We start from the raw sequence: 21,799 nt of genomic DNA, 5'->3' as shown, positions 1-21,799 counted from the left end.
ATTGAATACATACTACCAACATACTTACAGATTACATACAGGATTCCTACATGACTCTATCTTAACCAGTATGGCACAAAAATGGGGATATTTTTCCATTTTGGAATGTGTAAACATTTACTTAAGTTGTTGTGGTACCTATTATTTTGAGCACAAAATACTCTCCCTAACAAAGTATACATGCCAAGGGAAGAGTGAAACCACAGAAATCACTACTACTTACCATATCCTTGGTCTTGTGTTGAAATATAATTTTTAAGAGATATTAGCAAAGATTTTCTATAAAATGTCATTGTCAAATATTTTTTAACATTCTTGAATGACTGCATCCAGAATCCCCCTCCTCGCACCAATAAAATTGAGTTCAGTTCCTAAAGTGAAGTCATTAGAATGGTTCCATAATATTGAGACTACAGTGGTTGTAGTCACTCATCAATCAAACATAATAAACCAGCAAATCTTATAAAAACTAATTAATTATGAATTTTGTGGTAAGATCATAAGAAGGATAAGAAAAGATTCCAACAGTGATCCTTGATCAAATATCTTAGAAACCACCCATTACATAGATTAAAAAAGTAGGAGATCCATTCTTGAGTTTTGAGACATATTAAAGTATTCTGACAGTCTGTTTTATGATCTACACTCCTAAATAATGGAGGAAGATGATCAGCTTATGTTTGTTTTCAGAAAGACAATATATTATATGTTTATGAAGTATAGATTACTCTCATACACCTTTTGCATAGGCAAAAATCACACCAGCAGAGATCAAAAAGGAGGGTGGGGACATAACAGTGGAGGAAGAAAGAAGCCCAACTGCTGAAAACTGGGAATGGACTGAGAAGACAGACAGGAAAGTTTGGGAGCTGTCATACTCCTCGCATCCGGTCCCAACCATCAGACAATGTGGATACATAAGGACATTCACGCAACTCAGAGGAGAGGATACCTGAGGCTTAGTGGGCTTTAGGGCCTTAAAGATGGAATTTCTGGTAAATGGTGAAGCACCTGTTGTAGAAAATGCTGTTGCAGAGAGCTCAGCAGAAGACCCTGAGACAGGTTTGGGTACGGTGGGAATGGAATGACAATCACAAAGGACCTAAAGTTTTAGCATTTAAAGACCTCTACTTATAGATCTCTGCAAACTAATTCATTACCCAAAAAGTGCTTATGAAATCAAGTCTACGGGTATTGTTCTTCATTATTTTACAGGGAGGAAGTCAGCAGACACAAGCTGAGCAATCTCCTCAAAGCCACTGAGCTACTGTAAGAAAGAGTGCTTTTAATTTGTAATAACAAAAATGTGAGATCCAGGACTTGTTCACAAGAAATTTCTTAAAGACTTCAGGCCAAAAAAGATCTTGACATGTACAGTTCCAAAGGGGAAGTATAGGAATACTCCAAGGGAAAAGAAAAATAACAAACACAAATTGAAGAGCAAATAACTGCCCAGCAAGGATCTTAAAGAAGATACTTGTCACAAAATTTATTCAAGTATTTTATCTGAGGGACTGGCAATTTTAACCCACATGAAATGTTGTTTTAAATAATTTTCCTGATTTTACAATGATAATGAGGAAGAGGGGGGGAAAAAAAGGGAGGGGAAGGAAGCTGAAAAGTGGGCTAGCTGAGCAGCAAAGAGAAACAGTATTGCCTGGCTCATGGTTCATCCTTGTGACTATAGTTTGGAAAAAATTCAGGCACAGAAAAGTCAAAACAGAACAGGTAGGTTGAAACAGCAATGCTTAGCAATTCCTTTGTATTTTAACTTCATCCTCACACTCCAAAAGAGAAAAATATTACAGGAAAAAAAGGAACTGAATTATGATTTGATTAAAAAGAATGTAAACAGTAATTTGAAAACAAAGGACTATGCAATTTGTTGCGTAGTCACACAACATTCCTCTTGGATTTGAAATGCACCAGCGGCAGTTCCACCCCTTCTGAAGGTACAGCCTGATGTCTTGCAGTTCAGACTGAGCAGCTGCTGGAGCTACAAAGTCTTTCTTTCCTCTTCTGTCAGGATGGGTGTGATACCGCTTCTCAGCTTGTCTAGGATCCTGTGTTTTTCTTTTCACATTATTCTCATTCTGCTTCAACAGACTACTGCAGCACGAGAACTGAAGTTTGTGGTTGTAGTAAGTAGATTTGTTCTCTGTTTTGTTGTGGGGAATACAGGGACAGAATTACATGTCTGTTGAATCAGACAAGGTGTACAGTTTCTTTGCTTGTCTTCAAATTTAGAAATAAGTACTGCTGTCCTATTGCTGACTGAGTTTAAAGACCTCACCTAAAGAAAGATAAAAATGTCTCTAGTTATTACAATTTTCATATCCTAAACTCCTAATTATTTCATCTCCTAGTTTTATCTCCAAACTTTCATCTCCTAATCTCCTAATTATTATTTCAAGATAACTGACTTTGTGGTAGATGCATAGTGCAGAGAAATTAAGAGATGCAAAGTCCACATTTACCTATTCTTGCTTAGTTTAGCTGACACGCCAATGCATAGTGTGAGAGCTGGTGATTATGGACTACCTCTTCTATGCTTGGAAGCTGAAGCTTATCATGTTACAGAAGTTACCACACATAAACACACAAAATATTTTTTTTTCCATTTCACAATAACAGAATTATCACAGCAGTAGACTGAGAAACTAAATAGACAGGCATTTTTATGTGGAATTTGAGAGACATGTTGTATTAACTTCAGTTAGGCTGAAAATAGGCTGTAATAATTCATTTGCTGGGCCATTTCTTATTTTATAGTAGCTGAACACTACTTCAATGTCACTTTCCCAAATACCTCTAGAAAAAGAGACATTAATTCAATGTAACACTTTGGATTATGAAGGCTGAGCCATGGTCCTTTTCATTCTTTTTTTAAATAAAAGGTATAATGATAAAGAATAGTTAGTCCAAAGGAATATTTTCTGCACAAAGCTGAGGGGATTGGAATGAACTTTTATAAACAGGCAATTGAAGATCCTCTTCTTCAGCCTTTCTCTACTTGAGACATTATGTGTGCATAAAGGTACAAGGCAGAGGTACTGTGTTCAAAACATATCTTCTGACTCCAGATAAAGTACTTCATGTATAGCTACATTGGGTGCATTGTGCACACATGGCTTGGAGGAAGGCCAGAGTGCACAGGAAAAACCAGTTCCTACACCTGCTGAGACACCACACATAGCAGGGGCCTGACGCTAATTCCAGTAACATTCTGTATGTAGAAATATACTTACATGTTTTTTCAATGGTAACAGGGGAACTGGATGAAAACAGGTAGACAGCAAGCCTTGGAGCATTAACTCCTTGAAAGGAATGAGATTTTTATTGAATTGCTGTTATTGTGTTTTGACAAGCAATAATTTTGCAGAAAGTTACTGGAAATATTTACCATTATGGAGAGAAAGGCTTCTTATCCAAAATCATCTACTTACCATAACTGTGCAGCCACCTAACACAAAAAGAAAAGAAAGGAAAAGGAAAAGGAAAAGGAAAAGGAAAAGGAAAAGGAAAAGGAAAAGGAAAAGGAAAAGGAAAAGGAAAAGGAAAAAAAAGCTAGGGTAGCTTGTCACAATAAACATTAAATAGTAGGTAAATTTCATTTAAGATGTCTTCCTTTTAATCCTGTTACTTTTGCTTAGGCTGACCAATCACATAAAACTTTATAATAGGTTTAATTTTGTTACAATATACATCTTTTTTCTCAAGGCACGGTTTATATATGCTCTATTGTATTTTGCCTTCTGAACTCACTGATTGAATTTTCACAGAAACAGAATTCCTAGTATAAATGTATAGCACAGGAATTGACCCCAGAATATATCACAGATATAATGGGATATAATGAAGGTATTGCCACAGTCAAGGTAAATCTGAATGGCATCTTTCTGACATACTTCAATAGCCATTGTCCAGCTGTCCTGTAAGTTACTATGTTTTCACCTGGGAGAATTACTGCAGTGTGAAAAATGTCATAATGACTTTTTAAAATTTCCTTAGCAGAACTGCACAATATAAAATACACCTGCAGGGGCAAAGAAAGACAGATAAATGTTTGCTTTTTCTCACTTCTGTGCTGTGCCTGGGAAGGTGTCTCACTCTCTCCTCACAACTTCCAACTTGGTGCTGATTCTGTGTGTTTTGATTATTGGCCACAAGCCCTGTTCTCTGAAAAGCTCTAATTCAAGCCTATTTGTCAAAATGCTTTTTAAATTTCTTTGCTTATATGTAAACATTAGCTTTTACCATAACTCTTGTGCAATGAATTTAAGATTAAAGGCAGAATTTAAAATTAAAAACACAAACTTTAAATTTAAAGAAAGAAGAAAATATGTGGGACAATCAGGCACCCATGTCGAAATGAAGTACTGATTTATTGCCTCTGTTTAAAGAAGTTCCAACCTGGACCTTCTGCCTCTACACACACACACATTTCACCTGTCATATATACAAAGAATACAAAGAGGTGTGGTTTCTGAGGCATTGCGGGTTCATCATGTTTTTCTTCTTGTAACTCAGGATAGGAAGTGTTGACTGAGCATGTTATCTCTGAGTGTGATTTCTCTAATCAAGCCAAGCCATCTGAAACCTTGACTAAACATGCTGGGTATTTCTACATCTGGTTTCCTTGAACTGGCAGCATGATGGTTTCACTTCACTTTTGTTCCTTTCTTCCTAGTGCTGGCTTCAAAGTAAGAGATCTTTTTGTTTAAAGTGAAATCTGTCAATAAAAGTGTCTGCAAGAGTGCAAGAGGCCCACTATTACTCAGAGACAGATACTTCACTGTAATTCATGGCATTTCTCACCCTCTCCCCTGCACCAGTTTGTCCCCAGTATGATTTTTCACCTGACCGCAATGGAAGCAAATGCTGGCCAAAGTCTGAGACATGTGACCATTTTCATATTAAGTGATCATGCTCACAAAGTTACCAAGAGTGAATGAATGAACCCAGACACAATCTGAAATCAGATTCCAGCTGTATCAGAGTGGAAGGAGAGGGTAATTAATTTGGTAATTATTCACCTACTGCTTTTGAGAACTGAGGTGAAGCACTTCAAAGGAGTGCTGAAATTAATACACCAAACAGATCTTCTTTGCTCTTCTTCCCCTCACCATCCCTTCCTTCTTGATTTCTTGTGTTTTTTCACTTTTTTACTATGCTTCCTTGCTCCTCTTTTCTCATTCTGCCATGTTCTGTGTCTCCCGAAAGGTCAGGAAGGCAATCTGTAGGCCAGGAGTAATAAATGCTGCAGCACACTTTTGTTTAAAATTAATTTGAAGAATCAACTCATTTTTAACAAAGTAGAAATTATGAGTGTTGAGAAACACATACTGATGAGTAAGGTCTGTAGGGATACACATTCTTTCCCTATCAGATGTTCTAATGAAAAACATAGTTTGAAATTTCAGAAAAAATCTCCTAAGATGCAGCTGTGAGTGAACGAGCTGGTCTTTCAGGTTAAGTGGTTGTTCATTTCATTTGCAGCTGAAGCAAGGTCATTTTCAGAAGCAGCAAGGAGGTTTGAGCACATACAAAAACCAGTTGGCTAAGAAGCTTTGTCCTTAAATTCCTAAAAATGGGGTTCTACTTTTTTAAGTGTTTGTTCCCTTCTTGCTGCTTCCAGCTTAGTGTTCATATCACATTTATGTGACACTGTGCAATGAAGGTGCAGAAATATGAACAAGGAGCTTAATCATTAATTATTTCCTATTTTGTGTGGACTTAAAAAAACTAGGCTTCTTTTTAGAAGAGAAAACCTCCACTCCTTCAATTTCTTAAGGTTACAAAGAAATAAAATATTTTTCTTTATATCTCCTGCTCATATATTCATTATATCTTTTGATCTTGATATTTTTGCACACTAACCTCTTCAGATAAAATGCTACTTTGGTCTGGCTTACTGAAAGCTGTTAGGGGTTGACCGTTGAGACAGGGACCATTGTGACACACTCAGGGTTATGCTGTACATTGAACATAAAACATCACAAACCAATATTTAAAATCTAACACATTGTCAGTAATTTTTCTCTAATTAAAAGGCCATATATATGGCCAAGTGTTGATCTATTGTTAAGTATTGCCTAAAATATACATAAAAATTAGTAATTTAAACATGTCAGTCAGTTTGAACAATTGTCAATTACCCCATAAAAATGCTTTTCTGTGAAGCTGGATAATTTAACAAGAGAGGATGCAGCTATGTTGTAATTGGGAATTTAACCTTCATTCTTGACACAGGTACCAGCTTGTCCAGAAAGACTAATGAATCCTATCTGACACCTATGTACATCAGCATAAGGAAATGAGCAGTAGTACAAAAGTCCTTCTCACTCATTTTTCTTGCACTCAACTGAATCAGCCACCAGATAATCTAGCTCTCTACTTAGTCTCCTGTTCACTATAGGTGCACGGAGAAATTGTTCTAAAGAACCAACTGAGATTCCAAATTATGAGAAAAGAGATTCAAATAGGATTAAAAATTGCACAGATAATGAAAAAAAAACCCGAACAACAAACTTGATGATGAAGGTGAAAACCCTCCTTGACTTGCTGCAAAATATTCATTTTAGGTTGGCCACATAGAGAAATTCAACTAGCAAAACAAAAAACATAATAAGCAGTCTTCTACATGTTCTAATGGTAACTTTTACTCTAGCAAACTTTGTTGTCTATTGTAGAAAGTGAACAGAGGGAGAAATCCAATTATATTTGCCTTTAATGGACAGCATTTTCCATCTTTGAAGTACCTGCTCTAGCACAGGTTCGTGTGCATTAGGCTGATGGAAAGGGTGTGTGTTGTAATTAAAACATTAAGTCACACGGCTGGTGTTTACTTTGAAAAATATTAACGTGAAACACCTCCCAGTGGGAGTGGCAAACTGACTAGTATGTACAACCCTCTCTGTGTCTGGGCAAGAATGATGTGGCTTAATGAGACAATGGAGAGTGTTAATTATAAACAAGTTATGTACCACTGTGGTATTAGGGCATAAATGTCATTTTATTAACAAATATACTAGGATGCTGCATAGTCATTTTATTGTACTAAGTCAAGAATGAAGTTGGTGATGGGAACACTGATAAGCAAAGGTAAATTTTCCAATAATTTGGGTCAGCATCCTGGAAGGTTGTCTGGAGCCCTGTGAATTTGTATTCCAGCATTTCCTTTCATATGAAACTTCTGTGGGTTTAATTTTTATAAGCTCATAGAGCATACGTTTGGAGGGGATAATTCAGTTTTTCAGAACCATTTAATCTAGGGCTGTAATTTCCTTTGTATGCTGGAATAAAAATACAGAAAGTTTCATTTAATTTTTCTGATTAAAAATCATATGATTGAATGCATCACACTAATACTCACCATGCTGGAGTGTCCAGGATAGGAAAGCAACTAAACTTCACTCCCACTGAATTTGATAGATGTAAAAGTATTAATAAAGTAAGTATTAATTAAACTAACAATGTAAATGCTTATACTCTTCCATCTTTATATTTTAGGATGATTGAGAAACTGAGCATAAGATCCATATGTATATAGAATTATTTTAAAAGATATTGCTATGAAAAAACAGTTACAAAAAAATTCAAGTGTCTATGACAAAGTAATTAAATACTAATCTAAGCACATCAGTAACTGGTTTAATATTCAGAAGCACTGAGTTTCCAAGATTCAGTCATATTTCCTGTCTAGATGCCTAGCTGTGAACACAATCCCAGCATTAACATCTTGGGTGATTTATTTAATGTCCTAGGAGGAAGAATCATCAGGCTTATGCCCACTTAATTCCTATATAATTATACATAATCTTGATTTTAAAGAATGTATTCACATCCTACTTGACCAGGATTCTGCAGACTCTCCAATACTTTCATTTGAAAAATGACACTAGAAGTATAATGCATGCTTGACTTCTAGTTAGATAAGAAAGGTGTGTTAAGAGTAATGAACTAAAGGGGGTTTTATTGCTTACATTGTCAGCTTTTCCGACATGGTGACCGAACACCAATTGTGAACTTTCCAACTGATCTACACAAAGAAAGCGAATGGCCCCAGGGATTTGGACAGCTCACCAAGGTATGTTGACTTTCTTAGAAGAACTTAAAAATGCTACTAAAAGAGGAAGTAAGAAGATATTTTTTGTGTGTGTGTCTCAAAAGCATTAGCAAATCCCAGGTGCTGATAGTTGCTATTAGCAAATACCAATACCAGTAATTCATAAACATTTTTGCAATGTTATTCACTTAGCTATTATTAAATTGAAATCTTGTTAATCATAGCTTTATAATTACCTTCCTAAAATAAACATCTTCTTGATAGTGTGTCTGCTTTCAAACAAATGGCAAGTTTAAACACTGTACTGTTAACAATGATGAAATTCTAATGACCATTAAGTACTGTGCCCTGTGACAGGGCAAAGACATGACACCTGCCCACCAAGTCAAGTGACGAGTCCACATCTCATCATTGGACTGACAACCACCAATTCACAAAACAAGAGAAGACTTGCAGGAAAAGGTTGCTTCTGGGGACAATGTGTCTTCTAACAAGGCTACTTGCAGTCCAGAGCTTCACTAGGATGCATGGAACATACTTATTGCTCTGGCATTTAAACATCAAGCCTTAGCTCTTTGACTGTATTTGACATATGAAGCTCTGGAGCAAAAGGAAGCCAACACATTTCCTAATAACATTTTGTCATGGTGCAGAAGTATGAAACAGAGATAGTTCAGTGTTTGAAGGGGGGCTTGAAAAATCTGTAAAATTCACACACTGAAACAATGCATTACTATGCATTACTATTTTATTACTAGCTTATGTACTTGGATGTTCCTGTTTTGGTATTGACTTTTTTGAGAACTTTTTGCTATTTTGCTATCTTTTTAGCAGCAGTAGTAGGAATGTACTTCTCTGACAGGTAGAAGCTAAAAAGTTCAGCTCAGGCTTTAGAAATAAGTAACAGAAAAGATGGTGTGCAACGTAAGACAGCTGCAGGCACATCAAGGCAAAGAGGGAAGAATGCTACTTAAGGCATTAAATATAAGCTACAAATTTATAAAGCTGAACGAATAACAAAGCAATGACAATGATAAATACGAGGCTGTCAATCCTCTCTCAGCTGTCACTAAATGACATACACTGTAAAGGAAAATTTTGATCGGTGTCTACAGATCTACAGCTTTGTGGAGACAGTATTTGTATAGAATCTGGGCCATTGACTTTCTGTAGCAGATGTTGAAATTTTAGCCATTTCAGAACATATAATTTCTTCACAGATATAAGTGACCATTTCTATTAAAAATTCTAGATCACCTGCAACATACACAATTGTTCTGGTTTTGGTTGAGAGCTGGTATGGGGGTCTCTTTTGGATTTGCATTGAAAACGGTGCTGATAATGCAGGGAGGTTTTTGTTACTCCTGAGCAGGGCTTACACTGATTAAAGGGCTTTTCTGCTTCTTGTACTACCCTGAGTTTGTCTGAGGGTGCATAAGAAGTAGGGAGGGGACAGAGCTGGGACAGCAAGTTTCCACTGACCAAAGAGATTTACTGTACCATATGATGCCATGCTCAGCATATAAAACTGAAAAAGAGGAGAAAGAGGAGGGGTGGAGAAAGAGGAAAAGGCAGACATTCAGCTTGAGGTTGTTTGTTTTCCCAAGTAACTGGGATGGAGCCCCGCTTTCCTGGAGGCTTAACACCTTCCTGTCCATGGGGAGTGGTGAATAAATTCCTTTTTCTACTCTGCTGGCATATGTGGCTTTTGCTTTCCATATCAACCTGTCTTCAAGCCCTGGAGTTTCCCACTTTTACTTTTCTGATCCTCTCCCCAGTTTCACCAGATGTGAATGAGAGAGCAGTTGTGTGGTATTCAGTTTTCAGCTGGAGTTAAACCACAATAATAGTATGTTATACAAACATTTTAATGATCACTTAAAAGCTGATTGCTGAAGAAAAAAAAAAAAAAAAAAGACACTTTTACATTAAAAGTCTTGAGTCACCTTAATCTACTAGTCACCCATATGCTTGCCTTACAGACTGGAATGCAGCAGCTATTTGAACTTGGACAGTACATGAGGAAACGATATTCCAGCTTCTTGAACAGCACATACAACCGGAAAGAGGTATAGAGCAAATCTATCAGCAGCAGGTTTCTCTGGTATAGCAGAACTATGGACTTATAAAAGCACATTTTCATACTCATTTCATTAATGGAGAAATTAGGTAATAGAAGATTTTTGAAAGTCAGACTTATATCAAGGTAAAAAAAAACAGAATACAGACTAATTTTAAGCTCTTACATTCTATTTGGGTCTTTCACAACCAAATTTTCCCAATCTGAACAGCTCCACAATGAAGGAGTTGGGAATTTATACAGTGACCATTATTGTTTTAGTCTGTTGAAATATAAATGCCTATCCTGGCATGTGATGGGTCATGCTTACTTACATTCCTCCTGTAACAGAGAGGTCTAACAACTGTTTGGATGTGTTTATCATACAGTACAGATCCATTGTGGGGAAGATACCTCTACCATTTTGGTCTCTTTAGGAGGCATGCATTATGGGAAGGTATAAAAGACCATTGCTATGCTTCCAAGAGAATTTTATGTTTTTGAGTGCTTTAACATTCCTGAGTTATCACTGATAGATCACAGAATCATCTAGGTGGGAAAAGACCTTTTTGAATTTCAAGTCCAACTATTAACCTTTCCACCACTAAATCATGTCCTCATGTCTACATGCATCAATATCCCTCTGAATCTCAAAAGATAGAAAACATCCTTCTTTGAAATCATGCTTTCTTATTCTTTCTGAGGGTTAGATTCCAAACTAAAAGATGCCTTGGAAATTCTATTTGTGAAACTGCAGTAGGGCCCTGGAAAGCTGAGTTACAGTTTCACTGTTTTGACTTTATGCAAAAATATAAAACTGAAAACAAAAAGTCAGTATTGACAAGTTGGGTAAAATTTCCCTAATATTTTATAGTTTCCATTTTATCTTTAATTCTTTGTCATTCTATTTTCAGTTTTACATTCAAAGTACAGATTATGATCGCACCATTATGAGTGCCCAGTCGTATCTTTCTGGCCTCTTTCCACCAACTAGCAGCCAAATTTGGAACCCTGAGCTTCTCTGGCAACCCATTCCAGTCCACATTTTTCAAAAAACAGCAGAGCAGGTGAGTACTGGCTAGAAGCATTCTATAAAGTCTTAATCTTTCACAGAAGCAAAAGAATAGAAAAAAGGAAAATAGCTAAAAAGCATTTTTTAAGCTTTTTGAGTTCAATATAATAGAAAATATCAAATGCAGCTACTGGCTGACAAGTATGTCATTGGTCAGCTTTAAGAGCTACATGGAAATCCTCCTTCCATAATCGCAGAATACCTGAATTATCACACACACTACCATTCTCTCCAAGGTTATTTCTTCTGACCAGAACACTTTTGGACAGTATTCTAGGGAAGTTGCTAGAAATCTTTACAGAAAACAAGTGCTTTTCTAAATACCACTCACCTAGGCAGATCACCACTCAACTCTTTGGCAAGTTTTTTCCATAGTTTATTCAAGGAATTGAATTTCTACCAGCCACTGTAATGACCTCAAAATTATTACCTTCCTATTCTGGTAGCACTTAGGCATTCTAATTACGGACAAGAGCTCTTTTATGCTCAGTGCTATAGAAACATTTAAGGAAACTCTAGCACTTCTCTTGCCGATCGTAAGAGTAGACCTACCTGAATAATAGGACCTGTAGAAGATTTGCTTCATGTAGCTGTCTCTGGCTGACTCAGGTTTAGATTTTCATTTCACTTACTCTTGTGACAAGGACTGTGTAAAGGAACAGTGTGGCCAACAAGGATAAAAAGCTTGTGAATGTAATAACAGAAAGCCTCATTTACTTCTGGCTTTGAAGACAGACTTTAAGAAAATTTGTACAAACCCCCTATTACATAACTGCCTGTCAGCAGCATCAGAGGATGGACTCACTCATTAGGGGGCTGCCACACCTCTCTCCCTTTGATGTTGCTCCATTCTTGGAGACCATGCTTGAAAACAGGTACAGAGAGAAAGGGCTCCCACAAACTGGATTAGGCAAGTGTGATTCAGCCAGAAACTTAACGCTGTTCCTAAACAGAAAAGAACACTGTCATTGTTATTTAAATATGAGGCACCAGAGGAAATCCTTTCACCAGAAGACAAGAAAAACATCAAAGTGGTTAGAGTTTTGGCCATATAATACCTCAAAGCCCTTAGGAGAATCATAGTGCAATGAAATAACCTGTTTGAGGAAGGCAAGCTCATTTGTAGGAGTCTCTAGTGCCTCATCACTTCTGTGGCTGCTTCAGGAGTGAGTATCGAAGCTTCTCTCAAACACACCTCTGCAGCAACACAAAATGCCTTTTATAAAGAAAACCATATGGAAAAAAAAAAATCATTGTTCCCTTGTTAAACCAAGCAGATGTTTGAAGGTATTTTCAAGCCCCAAGCAACAGAAAGTGGGAAACTGAAGCCAGGTACAGTCCTGTAAAAAAAACATAATTACAGTTTATTTTTAAGCCACTGAGTCTATCAAGATTTGACAGGCAACAGTACTGAGTACTGCTTAATGAAGCCAAAGGGAGTGGTATTGTATTGTGTTTTTCAGGCACGGCAGCCGAGTGGCTTAATTAATAACACCTAGAGAGGGATAATTAGGACATATAGCAAGAGAAACATTTGTTATTGTGCAATTAAATAACATTCCCCAGTTTCATAGCGCAACTTTGATCTTCATCCTCCAGTGTGCTGCTGTTACAGAAAAATTGCACCCTTGGAAACCTATCCAAGTAAAAGTGGGCTAGGGTCAGTTGGTGGTTGCTGTCAACGTCCCACTGGAAACATGCTGGAAGTGCAGTCTGTTAATGTTATAAGATAGTACTTGTGCTGAGTCAAAAATGTGACATAAAGTGCTGAACTGGCACAAGTTTGTTTTGTTCACCATGGCTTTTCACTGACATTTTATGCTGTAGCAGGGATCATTTGTTTTTCTGTAATTGATAGAAACCATATTTGCCAGAGCTCAGGGTTTGAAGGATGCATGTATTTACTTGTTGTTCAGATCAAATATGTACTATCATGCGACCTCGTAATGCACACACTTGGAGTAATTAAAAGTGAACCATTTCCCTAAAGAAGAGCAGAGCTCTTAGGCCCATAGCTTTTTGATATTTCAGGAGAACAATTTGTCACTCTGGTTTCAAGTTCTGTCTATTAAGTGGTACTTAAAATGCTTAACATAATCCACTGGTTATCTCCAAAGAGATGAGACCTGGATGTGTAGATGGAGAGGCAATTCAGGTTCCAGTACCAGGTGGAATTAAATTACATCTGGAGAAATGCAGAAAATGAGAGGGAAATTGTAGCTTTTTAATATTTCTGATCATGGACCCTGACCCATTGCTCAATGCAATCCCTTGACAGATATGTGCCATTTCTTTTTGCCAAAATCAGTTAAATTGAGGGAAATCAAGCTTTCACAGAAACAAGTAGCCATTGAAAAGTTGAGTTACCACAGTCTATCACCTATGTTAACTGAATTCATTATTAAGGTACCCAAACAAACAATTTTTGAGTAGATCCAGCACAACCATGAATCTGTCTAAAAAATATTACACCATTAATCTCAGCAACAGAAAAAACAGGGGGTATTGATAATTTTAGAACTATTGGAAGTTCTCCGTTTCATGTTTCAGAGGCTGAACTTTCCTCTGCCCAACTGTCCTCGTTTTGATGAGCTTCAGCACGAAACACAAACATCGAAAGAATTTCAAAGTAGAATACAACCATATATGGTAAGAGAAAAAAACCCCAAACAAATCTAAGATGTGAGAAAAAGGAAGGTAACTAAGTTGTAGAAATTAAAGAATTGCATTTTTTCCTTTTGTTAAAATGTAAAAACAAATTGAAAAAAAAAAATCCCTGTTGAGGTTATGTCACCTTTGGGTCAGATATGACACAGAGTCACATCAGAAGGCAAAGTAACAAAAGCCCTAACTTTACTGAAACCGCTTCTTTTATACACTGGTCTGATACAGGTGGACCTAATTTGTCATTTAATCAATACACTTCACATGATTGGCTAATTAACAAGACACCCATTTGTAAACAACCTTAAGAGCAAAACAGCTTATTACAAAACACCAGGTGCAGATTGTTTAGAATTCTTTCTCTCCAGCTCCCTAAAGTTTCCCAGATCGATTAATGGGAAAGCTTATCTAGCTTTCTCTCTCTCTGACCAGACTATTGCAGCCACAAGGCTAGATATTAGAGAAAGGTTCTTCACCCAGAGGGTGGTCAGGCATTGAACAGGCTCCCCAGGGAAGTGGTCACAGCACCAGCCTGACAGAGTTCAAGAAGCATTTGAACAATGATCTCAGGCACATAGTGTGATGCTTAGGAATGTCATGTGCAGGGGCAGGAGTTGGACTCAATGATCATTACAGGTCCCTTCAAACTCAGCTTATTCTGTGATTCTGGGAAAATTCTGTGGAAAAGGTTGCATGTCAGTGAATCTATCTGCATGTATGTTCCATATATATTGAGCATTTCTGGTATACTCTTCACATTTTCTCCACAGGATTTTTTACAAACAATGGCAGTTAACACAGGGCTTGAACTAAATCACCTTAAAATACTGGACAATTTCCAGCTCTGGAATACATATGATACTCTACATTGTGAGGTAATAATAAATCAATAGATGCTGGGGAGGAATATAATTCCAACTTTGGGTTTCAATTAAACCAGGGCAATAGGGCAATGTGTTTTCACAGGAATGAGTTGTATTGTCTCCTACTTTTTTTTTTCTTTTTTTTTTTTTCTTTTTTCTTTGAATCTAAGTTATATTTTAGTGCTTTGGTAAAAAGATAACAGAAAAACATAATCTATAAGCTTTGGAGACTGTCACTTCCATTTTGTGTTTGAAGAACTGTTACCATTCCCATTATTCCCTTTTTCCCCTTCCCAATATGCTATTCCCAATAGAATTACTCAGCATGATGGTTATAATAGATTTATGATTTTTTAACAGAGAAATGAAATTATTAGCTTTAAATTATTAACAGGTAAACATAAAAATACTTAAAATTTTGAACACAAGAGATCAGGAAAGATCAGTTAAAAAATTTTGAGACAATGATTGCTATCAGTTAAAAAAAGCCCAAACTGACCCCAAACATGGGATAATTTAACCCCAGTCACTACCAGCAGTGCATGAAGGATTTTGAACATATCCTCTACAAACTGAGGTAATTAAACATTATAAGACACTGTCACTGTTATGTGACTGGAGAATGACACTTGTCTCTAGTTGCCCAGTGGTAGAACTGGATAACTGTATGGAAGGCAGAAAAAATTAGATATTTATAACCTGAAGACCCAGAGAAAGGAAGAGAAGAAGACATATATCTAAAATATTTCCAACCAAAAACATGTACAGCAAGAACACATTATACCTACAAGGAATCTCCTTCATTCAGATGCTTCTGGTCTGCCCATTCACTCACTTCAGGCCAATCCCCATTTCCACAAAATGTGTTTCAGGGCATGTTCTGGAGTAAAACCATACTGTGCAGAGAATTGCAGGAGAGCCTCAGAAAGTCTAAACTAAGTAGTGTGAGGGTAGATGAATTATAAATATTCTTTTGTTTTCCTTTGTCACTAGGGTATTCACAATTACACTCTCCCTGTATGGGCCACTGAAGATGTAATCAACAAGATGGAAAAACTGGCAGAATTGTCCTTACTCTCATTATTTGGGGTTTATAAAACAGAAGAGAAATCACGACTACAAGGAGGTAAATAAAAAAATGCATAGCTCTAAGAAAGGAGGAGATAATACAACATCCTGTCACTTAACTGATGCAAAATTATTCAAACAAACACTTGATTTGAAACTATTGACATTGGATGCTATACTAAGTATTCAAATATGTGCTGAACATTGGCACTTGCATGGATAAAATACTGCAACAAGGTGTAAATCTTCAGGTTTTCCAGATTTTTTAAGGGATTAGGACTTTTTAGAAATATTATAGAAAATGAAGGGAATAAATCAGGCCCTCATGGTTATGATCATACTTATCTTATAGTAGGTTAGATTAAGTTGTTTCTCCAACATTTCTTCTAATTGTTTACTGTTGTTTTTTTCCCCTTTGATGAACTGGTTATACATTGTGTCAAAACACTGGCAATACGTTTGTAGCTCTGTAAGTGATATAAAGCTGCTCCAAAACAGTCTGATCAGAATAGAAGCTGAGAGATTCCAGTAATGTCTATACTGCAAGAACTACGAGAACTGGGAACTACTGCTTAGCTCAAAAACTGGGGCACATAGATGTTGTGCTTACCACACATAGACTGTGCTGCACATTCTGACACTACTTCAGGACACAACCCTGGAATTTATCATATGATCCCCAGGTATCCATGAGCAGGAAATCCAAACAAATGAGTTTGACTATTTGCAGGCTGGAACATTTGAGGCTAGACTTTCTAATGCACCTACTGTGCAGCCTAGATCTATGTAAAGAATTATTAGCAGATCCATCACCTAGGCATACACATCACTGGATCAAATATATAGTAATTACAGGCTCCAATCTGCAGTAAATCCTATTAGCTGTCAGATGCCCATATCACATGGTCAGGACTATTTCATGTTCACTGGCATACCAGTTACATCCTCTTTCCTTAGAATGATATAAACAGTGCTTCAGGGAATTTCTGCTGCCCTTATCCATTGGCTTTAGAATACCTTTGGGCTGGAGAAGAAGTACAAAAGACCTTTGGAAAAGACAAAGAATCAATAATGTGTAGAATGTTGGAAGTAAATAGTTAAAATATTTATTTGACATGTAGAGAGGAAGAGACCAGCACAGTTGTCATTATTCCAACACTACAAAAAAACTAAAAAAGAATGGAGAAATCTCAGCATAACAGAACTGGAAATGTCATTATCACAGTTCTCAGGATGGTTCTAGATGATTTCCTGTGAATCCTGCCTCTTCACTTGACCTGGATGATGAATCAGGGCCTCTGTAATATCCTCTCTGTAGCTACAAAATTGTAGTAAACTAAAAAATGAGTATGAGGTGTGAGTAGATGTCTTATATTTGATCCTCACAATACTTTGTCTTTTTTTATTTCCATTCAAACGTTATACCTTCATTTTCCACTTCCTCTTTCCCCATCTTTTTAAGGTGTCCTTGTGAATATTATTTTAAACAGTATTAAACAAGCTGCCAATTCTTCAAAACCAACAAAAATGGAGGTCTACTCTGCAGTGAGTATTTTCATCTTTCATAAATCTTGCTTTGATTTTACCAGTAAAGTAGGTTAAATGAAAGAATAATATACTACAGTTTAATTCAGCTAACATGCTAAACACCAATCAGTACAAGAACAAAGTATAGGCATGGATCTCACCTCAGTTTCAGTTAAACTTATTTGGCAAAGAAAACAATATATTTTATCATTCATTATTCCTACAAGCTAATGGTGCAGTTTCTATTAGTTGCATCTTTGCTGAAGTGCTCCAAAGATACTGGCACATAGCAGAACTTCAGCCACGCCTCCAAACCTCTCCTCTTTGGGTTCTTTTTTATTACTACTATTATTATTATATTTATTTTAGAGGGTGAAGAGGCCAAGATCTGCTTAGCTCATTCATTATTCTGTCTCTAACAAGGGTCAAAAGCAGGGATGAATGTGATAATAAAGCCAGCAGAGAGCGATAAAACCTTCCAGCAATCTGTGTCTTAAGGACTTCCTGAAGCAGACTTTGTCCCTGTGTTTAGTATCTCTTGACAGACTGTCTTCCATCAACTTGCCCAATTACTTTTTAAATTCATTTATACTTTTGGAATGTGCAGCATCCTGTGACAATGACTTGTGTGTTAAAGAAAAAAAGTACTCCCTCTTTTAGTCACATTTTCTGGGTCTCTAATGAATTTACTATTTTCTGTCACTCCTCTTCCATATTTCCTTTTCCAAGACAGAGTCCTACCCTATTTAATCTTTTCTCCCATAGAAACTACTTGATACCTCAAATCTTTGTCACTGTCCTTCCTACATTATGTCCTTCCTTCTTGTACTATCATGTTCTTTTTGAAGAGGAAAGAGCAGTACATCCAGATTTTTCACTTCTACTTTAATACACTGAGTTCAAGTATACTGTTATTTTTGAAACTGATCAGCCTATAAAATTCCAGAACCTGTATAATAATTAAACCATAGCTGCTAGACTATAATATAAATAGGCCTAGCATATGTATATATATACCTAAAGATGCTTGCAAAATTTATGCTCCAAAGTGTTTGGACTTTCTGCCTTCAGCTCCTCTTGCTATGATCCCTGCAAAAACAGGGATAATGGGTATAAAAAGAAACTATATGTGGGTGGGTAATAGATCCCATAAAAATAGAAGCCAAAATGAGATTTTGTTGTGCGAGTCCAAATAGAAGGAACAATAGAAAAAATTCTGAAGTGGAAGAAAGGAGAATAGTCTTTGCACACAACTATTTGTTTGGTATACTACCTGAAAAAATGTATTTGTACCTTCACTTGAAAGGCCCTAGATGATACTACTGTACACTGCCTTAATCGGACCTTGGAGCAAAAGACACTACTGAAGGAAGGAAATGAGAAAATGGACTAAAAAGCTAGATTTATTACTCAAACCATATCTTGCTTTCCCTCAGTATCTGTCTCCAAAATCCTGCCAGATGGTGTAAGACACATACTGCAGTAACTCTTTGGAAATGCCTCCTGCTCTCTGTAGTAATCAGTTAACATGTTTTTCCCAATGGTGAATATACTGTACACATTTTTATGTGTTCGGTATATACAAATTTACAAAGGTTTTCTTTTATCTTGATTTCCACTCCCTCTCTACTCTGGCCTCATAACTCTGGATGAATGATAGTTGACTTAATTGACTGTAAAGGATGGATTTTTTTTTTCTCCAATAGCATGACACCACAGTTGGGGCCCTCCAGATTGCTCTCAATATTTTCAATGGAAAACTGCCACCATATGCTGCTTGCCAGTTTTTTGAACTCTACCAAGAAAGCAATGGGCAAGTATCTTATTGATGCAAGAAAGAGTGTTTAATATTTGCTACCCTCTTCCCCAAAACCATTTTCTCTCAAATATTGTGAGAAGATACAATTTTGATTTAAATAGATACTTCACTAACAGCCCATAGGCACAAAGTTATATTAAAACTAGGGAAAATTACATTTTCTGGATGTGCATGTATGCTTTGAAAGACAGAAAGAAGAGGTAAAACAAGCCTTACGAGAGGGAAGAAAATGGTAAAATAAATTTTCCTGATTCTTCGGATTATAGCACGAATATTTCCAAGACATAACTCCCACAGTAAGCTCGTTGGCTTAGAAGAGCCCAGTGCTGGTGCCATTCAAGGAGCCTGCAAGAAGACATTTTCAGCTGATTGTTGATCTATGCAGTTAAATAACCAGCTCTGGCAAAGTGGGCTTTGCAGATGTCTTTCACAAAGCCTCCACTCTTGGAGAACAGGTTCTAGAGTAGGATGTTAGAGCCTCATTCCAAATTGTTGTCTCAAAGTAGGAAAGCTTCTATTTAAGAACCTTTTTTAAAAAAACTTTTCAATGTTGTTAATCAGGCAATATAGCATCGAAATGCATTATCGGAACAACACTTCAAAGGATCCTTATCTCCTCACTTTGCCAGGGTGCACCTCTTCTTGTCCACTTGAGAAGTTTGCTGAACTAGTTTCTCCTGTGATTACAGAAAACTGGTCAAAAGAATGTGGGAAGAAAGACAAAATGAAAGGTAGTGTAACAGTTCTGTATTTTCCACATAAGACATGGAGGCAGATATTTTATCAGTGGCTTCAAACTTTGTACCTTTCACACAATCAATAGATTTCCCTTTAAGTCTGGGCCAGATTTACTATGGATAAGGAAGGTCAGTAGAAGTTAAATTAGCATATTCACAGAAGGTGCTGCCTAAAGGCCGTGGTCAAAACTAGATCTCCACTTGTTGAAGACATCTAAGAGAAGTATGGATGTGGGTGTTATACAAGGGTCCTGTTCATGTTGGATACATCAGACTTTCTGCAAATGCAAAGCAAAAATAGATTGCAAATGCATGGAAAGATTTGTGCATCTGTATTTCTGCAGTTGTACTGAGTGCAGCTGATCCGTGATCTACTAACAGCTGAGAGCTGATAACCTCCTCCTGCCTGAATATTATTTCTGGGAGGGAGGAGAAGAGCAAGGCAATACATGTTACTTTTCAACAGTCCCATTACTACCCCTATCCTGCATATATTCACCATTTTGCTGATCCCTGATGAAACTACTTTTCTTTTTTCATTAACTATGCATAGGCCCTCCTGCCCCATGGAAACATGGGAGTAAGATTTACCTATGCACAGGAAGCAATCTATAAATTTCTAGGATTGAAGTATATGTTCTTATGTTGCATATGTCAGTAAACGTGATCTTGCCAGAAATATTTCCATTGTACATATATGCAATTAGACTGTTAGCTTTGCATATAAAATTGTATACATATATGTCTTTCATTAACTCCCTTTTCATTTATTTTTTGTTCTTCACAGATATTTTTATCGGATTTAATGTTGCTGTGGGCTTGTTGTCCATTTTTAACTTTGTACTGCTCTACCTCCTTTATCATTATGGACGCTGCAGGAGCAGAAACAACTACCAAGACATTTAAAGCAGAGGTAAAGAAGTGAAAGTGAGAGCAGCTAGACACAAGGAATACTTGAAGTTGCTGATATCCATCAGTTTGGTGTGGTCAAAATAATCTCCAAAGCATATGCAATAAACCTGAACAGCTGAGGTATCTGTGGCCTAGCTCTTAAAATTCTACACATCTGCAGTGAGACATACTGTAGAAATACATTATTTTAGGAATTACTGAATGGATGAAATTATTCCAATTTATATCTTTATTCTACTACTACTATTAATCAATTTTACATTAACCAGTGGGGTGAAGGAATGCCTGTGCTTTTTTTTTTTTAATAGTCTATTACCATTTAGCCCTCTGCTGCTCAACAAGTCTTTCTTCAAAACTGCATTCTGTAATATTTACCTTTCTTCCTATAAATGGCTATTTTATTGATGCACTGGAAAATAGTTTTAGTGAGCAGAAGTTGCAATTACTGTTTGAAAAAGACTCATACCAACATTTGGACATACTGTTCCTGCACTTACTAATGCAAATTTATGCATGAGTTTTGACCTTGGCCTTCAGCTAATAAAAGTCTTCAGCCTGCTCTTTAAAGGAGTTACATCTCTATAGCTCTCACTGAAATTAGTAGAACTGGGAAAATCTCTGTCACATATCCAGGCATCAAGCAAGAATCTTAGTGCAACAGCATCTTGGTCAGTGTCTGTAACTTCAATAATATGAATAAGTAAATATATTAAAATATATTTTCTGTTGCTACACTGTTTTCCTATTTTTCTGAGCTCCCAGTCATTTCTTTGAGCCACTCTTAGAATAATTCCTCAAGCTATCACTCTCCTCATTATCTTTTATTTTAAATCACAACTCCTTTAACTCCTTGCTCTGTTCACAATCCTATATGTTAGCAAGATGTACAGTAAACTTAAAAAAACAATGATTCTGCTTTTTTTATGTTGATCTCTTCTGTGCAACATATTTTGTTTAGATTGTGAGCATCTAACGTCAGGGAATGTGTTTCTGTAACTGCTCTTGAGTGT

At 36.7% G+C, this 21,799-nt stretch overlaps 1 protein-coding gene and 2 long non-coding RNA genes across 4 annotated transcripts; 1 reads left to right on the top strand and 2 right to left on the bottom strand.

The window, feature by feature from the left end:
* Positions 1-1,320: 1,320 nt before the first annotated feature.
* Positions 1,321-2,989, bottom strand: LOC137482704 (uncharacterized). The gene is made up of 2 exons (XR_011004194.1): positions 2,542-2,989; positions 1,321-2,158 (listed from the first exon to the last, which is right to left on the bottom strand). It is a non-coding gene; the product is annotated as an uncharacterized lncRNA (long non-coding RNA).
* Positions 1,714-21,521, top strand: LOC137482689 (prostatic acid phosphatase-like). Its single transcript, XM_068205203.1, has 11 exons — positions 1,714-2,141; positions 7,994-8,089; positions 10,051-10,137; positions 11,042-11,194; positions 13,750-13,848; positions 14,634-14,738; positions 15,720-15,852; positions 17,257-17,339; positions 19,028-19,134; positions 19,702-19,871; positions 20,665-21,521. The coding sequence occupies exons 1-11, from the start codon at positions 2,028-2,030 to the stop codon at positions 20,781-20,783; spliced, it is 1,266 nt and encodes a 421-aa protein (XP_068061304.1). The 5' UTR covers positions 1,714-2,027; the 3' UTR covers positions 20,784-21,521.
* LOC137482698 (uncharacterized) lies at positions 11,648-13,867 on the bottom strand. Of its 2 annotated transcripts, none has more exons than XR_011004192.1 (3): positions 12,258-12,898; positions 12,005-12,144; positions 11,648-11,845 (listed from the first exon to the last, which is right to left on the bottom strand). It is a non-coding gene; the product is annotated as an uncharacterized lncRNA (long non-coding RNA). The 2 variants fall into 2 exon arrangements; XR_011004193.1 differs by lacking the exon at positions 11,648-11,845 and adding an exon at positions 13,279-13,867 and having other exon boundaries at positions 11,859-12,144; positions 12,258-12,383.
* Positions 21,522-21,799: the final 278 nt, after the last annotated feature.

This window comes from Anomalospiza imberbis, chromosome 1 (genome assembly GCF_031753505.1).
Source record: "Anomalospiza imberbis isolate Cuckoo-Finch-1a 21T00152 chromosome 1, ASM3175350v1, whole genome shotgun sequence".
Lineage (NCBI taxonomy): Eukaryota > Metazoa > Chordata > Aves > Passeriformes > Viduidae > Anomalospiza > Anomalospiza imberbis.
Note: the sequence above shows the minus strand (reverse complement) of the source record. Positions and strands in the feature narration are given on the sequence as shown.